General features: G+C 43.4%; 1 protein-coding gene across 1 annotated transcript in view; it reads right to left on the bottom strand.

Moving 5' to 3' along the window:
• Positions 1-240: 240 nt before the first annotated feature.
• Positions 241-7,140, bottom strand: part of Drc8 (dynein regulatory complex subunit 8) — a 79,736-nt gene continuing 72,836 nt past the window's right edge. Inside the window, exon 7 of the mRNA XM_021160871.3 lies at positions 241-3,546. Coding sequence (XP_021016530.2) covers positions 3,431-3,546 — 116 coding nt within the window. The 3' untranslated portion in view covers positions 241-3,430. The remainder of the gene's footprint in view (positions 3,547-7,140) is intronic.

Genomic DNA, 7,140 nt, shown 5'->3' with positions numbered 1-7,140 from the left:
GGAGATGAACCCACACCCTCACCCTTGCTTATCATGCACCTTTACCCACTGAGCCATCTGTCCAGCCCTCGGGAGGGATTCCATTATCATTGTCATTAGTTTTTGAGAGGGGTAACCACATGTGAATCATACAAATGAAGGCATTCTAGGAATAAAACAGAGAAATGTCAATGATTATACTGCAATAGCAGGTGCAGGCTGGGTCCACCCAGGGCAAATGGGGACATATAGCCATTCTACTCATGAAAGAAGTGACGAAAAGTAAGACACACAAAGCAGAGTCCCAGATGACATGAAAAATTAGTTTTGTTGTGGTGAAGATTCAGCATCACAAAGCCTACAGAGGTTGATTAATGCAGTACCTTATAGTTACAAACCTTCTTTGCCACTCCCCCACAGTAATGGTAACTACTTCATTGGGTCATCAAGAATTTTAAATGAGTAGGTTAAGTAAAACACAACAGTGCCTGACACATACTGAGAGATGTATATACACTGTATACTATTACTAATTAATAATAACACAGAGAAATGCTCAGTAATAGTACAGGGAAGTCAAACTGCAAGCAGAGCATATTGTTCTCAGGAATGACAGGCCTTCTCACAACACACCAGCTGTTTGCCCTTTGGAGTCTTACAATCCTCCATGCAAGTCTACTCCTAGCTGGATTTCCCTTCCACCTTAACCTACAGACCATCAAGGTCACTCATTTCTGCTGACTCATCAATCTCTCTCTCTCTCTCCTCTCTCTCTCTCTCTCTCTCTCTCTCTCTCTCTCTCTCTCTCTCTCTCTCTCTCTCTCTCTCTCTCTCTCTCTCTCTCTTTTGTCTGTCCATTTCACCATCTTGACTCACTACAACACTCTACATATTTTGCTTCTGGACCAGGGTTACTGGACAAAATCCTTGAAAATTCTTTTGTAGATTATTCCCCAACTCTCTCATTTCTCACAAAGCCCCAAAGCCCTTCAGATTTCTATCATCTCCTCTAGCTCTATAACCTACTATCTTCCTTCTCATTCATAGGGACAGTATAACTGGGTGCAGAGGTTCAGGCCTAGAATCCTAGCACTAGGGAGGCAGAAGCAGAGGGGTCATACGTTGCAAGAGATAGAAGCCACTAGGCAGGGACTATATACATTAGTTCATGTCCATGACCAAGGTCAAGACCTTTGTAGCCCTGGATCTCCGCCCCTCTGAGTGTCCTCTGCTCCTCTGCCATGTCTCAACTCTTGGAATACAAACTTGCAGCATTCTTGCACCGTTTACATCTTCCAAACCCCTCCCCTCTACCTTCTCTCTCTTCACCAATCGGCAACGTGTCCTCCAGGCTCTTCCTCACATCTGTTTATTCCTGAAGCCACTGAACTCTCCTGCCTGCCACTTCACAAATCTGCCCTGAGAGAGGTTCTCAGTGGATGTGTTGGTGCTGAAATTGAGGGATGTTTCCTCATCATCAGCGACTTCACAACTCTACCACTTCTGACTTGGTTCCTTCTTCCTTGAGAGACTCTCCTGCCATGGCTTCTCTTTCTTCAGCTTTCCTCCTTTCAGGGCTTCTCCTCCCCATGCTCTGAGGGTTCCTCTTCTGTGCTCCCAGTTCTGTCCTGGTCATCTTTTATTTTCTTTCCAGGACACCATGTGCTAACAACTTCAAAGGCTGTGTCTCTAGTAGATGTCCCCTTATTTATCCACTTGATCTTTCTATCTTCTACCAGCTCTTCAAGCTGGAGATGACCACAGTCAAGCCTATTAGCCTAAGCCTTGGGCATCTTATCTGAATGGCTGATATTATTATTTACCAAGTGTTCAAGCCAGACACTTAGGATTTGTGCTTGACTTTCCCTAGCCCGTCTCCCACTGCCAACAAAGCAGCCTACCAGCTGGTCTCCTTCCCTCTGGCCTTGACCCTTCAAAGTATTTCTCAGGCTATTTACAACTCCAGCTCCTTTCTCTCTGATTCTCAGAGAAAGTTCACATTCAAACACTGAAACCTTAACCCCAATTAGCTCATTATCTCTTAGGATATGGTTCTTATTTCAACCTCTCATCTCTCATCAGGTTCCAAATATCTATCAACCATACTTTCAATTCCCAGATTCTTGTGTTTCAGGACACCTCTGGGGGTTTGATCTGCTGTCCTGCTGCTGACATGCTCTGAAGTAAACTGCTCAAAGAATGACTATTTGTCAAAACTTAAAAACTACTGAGTTTGTAAGTCATGTGTTACCTCTTTGAGTCTGCCCACCAGAAAGCACCCTTACCCCACCAGGCTTCATTTGCTTCTTTTGTGCAACTTCAGTCCCCTGAATGTGTGGTTGCTCATTGACTTGCAAGACTCCCTCACTAAACAGTGACCTTGATTAATTAGAGGTTTATCCAGCTTCCACCACATTATCTAATGATACTCAGCAAATGCTTTACCCATTGAGCCATCTCCCCAGCCTGGAAAGTAATTCTTATGAGAGGACTATTGTAAAAGGAACAGGCCTGACCCCTCCTCCCAGCCTCTCTGGTCTTGCTTGCTCGTGCTTCTGTCTGGCTAGCTGTACTTTGGTGAGATGCATACAAGGTGGCCCTAGCTCAGCCTGTACAATGCTGCCTGGACCTTGACCATCTATAACTGTGAGCTAAATGAATCTCTTTCTTCTGGAGTCAGCCCTTATCAGATACTACATTCTGGTAACAACAGATGAATACATGCAGTATCCAGGACAATATTCCCATGACAGATATTCTGAATAGGTGAGAATTCTAAAGAGCAAAAAAAGGAGTTGCCATTATCAGCTTTCATTCAGTCTTCCTTTCTCTGGATCCAATTATCTCACCTCCTTTAGCTATTCCATAAATGGCAAAATGCTGGATGAGCAATTTTCAATTTTACTCAAAGTTATTAGACTCTCAAATGAGATTTGTAATTGGCATTCATAAGAAATCAATTATTAATAGTTATTCTGGTCGCTCTCCCTCCATATTCTGCTTGCTGAAGTGTTTACTGCTGCTCTGAAAGGCAGCCATCACCAAGCTGCCACTCACATCTAGTCTGTGGCCGTCCTGCCCTGCAAGAGCTTTCTATGGCAAATGTTAGGGGGTTAGGGTCAATCTCACTTTCTAATTAATTTCAATGTATCATTGGCCTAGTTGTGGAAAATAAGCAACGATACACTTAACATTAAAATATTGTACAATTCCTTTGAAATAATCAACTTGTCCTTCCATAAATCTGGTCATACTAAATAAATTTATGTTTTAAATTGATCATCTCTAGTAAACAAAATACCTTGAAACAATTATGTCATAAGGCACTAAATATAGAAATTATAAAATAAAATGTGAAATTAATTAGGACAATTTTTCAAATTATCATTTCAATTAGAAATTGAATGTTTACAGTTGTCTTAAAAGGAGAAAGAAGAAGTCTTTGCAGCATTTAATTTTCATCTACCACCATCATTGTTATGTAGTCCTTATAATTAATGGTGTTTGATTCGGGATCAATTGCAGCAGACAACATTTCTTCCATTTCCTCTTGGGAAAAAGGCTCACCTGGAAAGACAAGAAAGGATAGCATGATTTTACAGTCAGAGGTTTTGCTCTCCCCACTAGTCTGCTATACTGCCTTGAAGTCCACAGGCCCCAAGTATGTCCAGTTTTTTCTTCACTGGAGCTGTACAGCAACACTTGAGAACCCAGGAGTTCAAAATGCATGCTGCCACACATCTGCAAGGCTGTAGACTTGTTGCCCTGCTGAGACCTCCAGAATACATCTTTTTAGTCAAGGCAGCAGGAGAACACCATGAATATAGTTGTTTAATTCACTTAAACTAAAATGATTGAAATTGCAAAAGTATTTGCTGGAAGCTAAAGTTGTATAAGTGAGCATAACTATTATCTTTATTAAAACTATGGAGAAATGATTAAAAGTTAGCTATTGCTGAAGAGAGACCAGACACTTGACTACTCTATCAGGACTGCCTCACTCTCATTGTCTTAACCCTGCCATGGACAAAACTCGTCAAGCATCCTGAAAGTCCTCCTTCTTTCAATCTGGGCTTGTGTTGATGCAATGAAATCAAAAGTTGGGGAGAAAATCTGGACTTTAGTTGGACTCAGGTAACATCTGAAAGATATCCTGGAAACTGGCTTCATAAGGTGGGACACAAACTTCAGGAGAACGTTGAAAAGGCTACAGACTGTTTAAGACACAACTACGTTCAGTGTTGAGGGAAAAGACAGAGCATCCTAGCCATCACCAATCTCTAGGGGAAGTCTTATGCTCACTATCCACAGCACCAAGGCTTGAGGAGAGTTACTTACCTTATGAGCCTAGGTTACTTCTCAGTGTCTCCAGGACTTTCTATGTTAGGATTCAGCTACCAGTTATAGAACTTATGCAAATAGGGATTCTGTGTGGCTTTTGTCTTTAAATTTTGTTTTGTCTTCATGTTGTGTTCTGAGACAGAGTTCTGGCATGTCCAAGAGTCAAACTTCAAACTCATGCTCTGAAATGCTGAAGTGGCAAATTCTGGCTGTTATCTGACTGGCTGTGGGACCGTGAAAGGCAGCCTGTTTTGGTTGAGAAAGGCTTGCTCTGGAGAAGCAAGAGAAAACTCTACAAGGGACGGAACAGTGAGCCACGTTCCCAGAGACTCTTGCCCGCATGGGAACCACCCAACGCCCCCTCTCTCCCTGCCCTTTCCTCTCTTCAGCACTGGGGGTGACCGAGCTACCCCAAGGACCTCCACTTTGTTCTCTGCTCTTCTGCTGTGTCCAGCGGTGTCTGGGATGCCCAAGACTGAGAACCTGTTATCTCTGGCCTCTGTGAAGCCCAGAGACCTCAGACTGCCCCTTGTCCACTCCCCACGGGCTGGGGTCTGTGGCTTCCCACAACCAGACACCCAGTCCTCCGAGTCTGCCCACCCAGAGCACTGGAACTAGCTCTCTCCCACCCCCTTTATTCCCCCACTCCCGCTGCCTACAAATGACAGACACTAAATCCACTGCTACATGTACCTGGATGTAAGTGTCAAAGGGATGCTGACAATGGGTGCCACTACAGTCCCAACACCCAGGGTGAAGAAGATAGTGAGCTTAAGGCTAGACTTAGCTTTGTCTTAAACAAACAAAAAATAACCATGGTCTGAGACATAGATTAGTGACAGAATAAGCATCTACCACATGTAAGGTCCTGAGGATCCCCAGCATGGAAGGGGAGGGGAGGGGAGGGGAGGGGAGGGGAGGGGAGGGGAGGGGAGGGGAGGGGAGGGGAGGGGAGGGGAGGGGAGGGGAGGGGAGAGACAGAGACAGGAAGAAAATACTCAACAGCAAATCCTGCTGTGAGACTAGCACCGATCTAAGTGTTTCACATGTATTAACTAAGTTAATCTCCCAACCACCTCACAAGGAGAACTACCATGTCCATTTATAGCACGTACAATGCAGCCTGCCCTACAAGTGAATGGGGACCGAGTCTGAGAAGACCTACCTACCAACCTTAGCTGAAGCTTCCCTCCACAGCACTGCTTCGACTAAGCCTTGCTCACAACAGTCACTCTGCTACACTGGGCAAGGAAAGAGCTATGCATACAGTATTTGACTTAGGATAGCAGGAAAACCCGCTCAACACAGGAAAGCAGAGCTGGAAGGAGAAGCCTCACTCATTCAAGCCCTGGCTCTCTTACTAGCTTTATAGTCTTGAGCAGGTTGCTTAACCTTTCTTTCCAGTCTACACAGTACAGACAATGGTAACACTCTCCACCCATGGGCTTGGTTTAAGGATTAAATGTGTTATTCAAATACCACTTCCACAAACATCTGACACATCCCAACATGTATTTGTTTTTAAAAGACTTGAGATCTTCCCTGCTACTAAATACGTTCTGATGCAATAGACATCCTGGACTAACATGGATTCTGTCTTGTAGGTACTTGATTCAGTATGTTTTATGGTGTTTATCTTACAATCTCCTGGGCATTTAAAATGAACATTCTCAAACTTAAAGATGTGTTAACTGTTCTGCAGATACTATGAAAGGATTGTAGAAGTAACTTTATAGTCCCAAAGCTTGTATGTACTTAAAAAAGTTTTGAGAATTTTGAGAATAAAAACATCACTTCTTAGCCAGGCAGGCCTGGTGGCACACACCTTTAATCCCAACATTCAGAAGGCAGAGGCAAGTGGATCTCTGAGTTCGAGGCCAGCCTGGTCTACAAAATGACTTCCAAGACAAAGAGTGATACACAGAGAAAGCCTGTCTCAAAACAAAACAAAACAAATCACTTCTTAAGCAATCAACCATTTTCCTGAACTAGGCAACTGTAACCACAATTAGAAGAAGACCATGCTATATACAATAGTGATGATACATTAAGATATGATAGTGCATCTTACATGCACCTAACAAATGTACTGGCACATACAACATGAAAAAAATTAAATAATGTTGAATAAATAACTGAAACTATTTATGATCTCTGGAAAAAAAAAAAACCCTGATGCAGGCTCTGTCTATTAGGACATGCAACAATTGCGCTGGAAGTACAAGAACTCTGGATGTATGCTGTGTTGTTTGAATGGGAATGGCCCCCATAGACTCGTATTTGAATGCATGGTCACAGGGAGTGGCACTGTCAGGAGGTGTGACCTGACTGGAGGAAGTGGGTTACAAGGGGCTGACTTTGAGGTCTCAGTTGCTCAAATGTGGCCAGTGTGTTTCATTCTCTTCCTTCTGTCTGCAGATACAAATAAAGAACTCTCAGCTCCTTCTCCAGCACTATGTCTACCTGCATGCTGCCATGTTCCCACCATGACAATAATGGACTGAACCTCTGAAGTATAAGCCAGAACTAATTAAATGTTTTCCTTTATAAGAGTTGCTGTGAGCCAGGTGTGGTGGCGCACACCTTTAATCCCAGCACTTGGGAGGCAGAGGCAGGCGGATTTCTGAGTTCGAGACCAGCCAGGGCTACACAGAGAAACCCTGTCTCGAAAAACCAAAAAAAAAAAAAAAAAAAAAAAAAAAAAAAGTTGCTGTGGTCATGGTGTCTCTTCACAGTAATAGAAACCCTAGCTAAGACATACACCTTCCTGAAAATTCTCACAAAGCACCTTCCTATGAACCACACAGCCTTGTTGTCCCT

This window comes from Mus caroli, unplaced genomic scaffold (assembly GCF_978045245.1).
Source record: "Mus caroli unplaced genomic scaffold, Mus_caroli_1 scaffold_1, whole genome shotgun sequence".
Lineage (NCBI taxonomy): Eukaryota > Metazoa > Chordata > Mammalia > Rodentia > Muridae > Mus > Mus caroli.
Note: the sequence above shows the minus strand (reverse complement) of the source record. Positions and strands in the feature narration are given on the sequence as shown.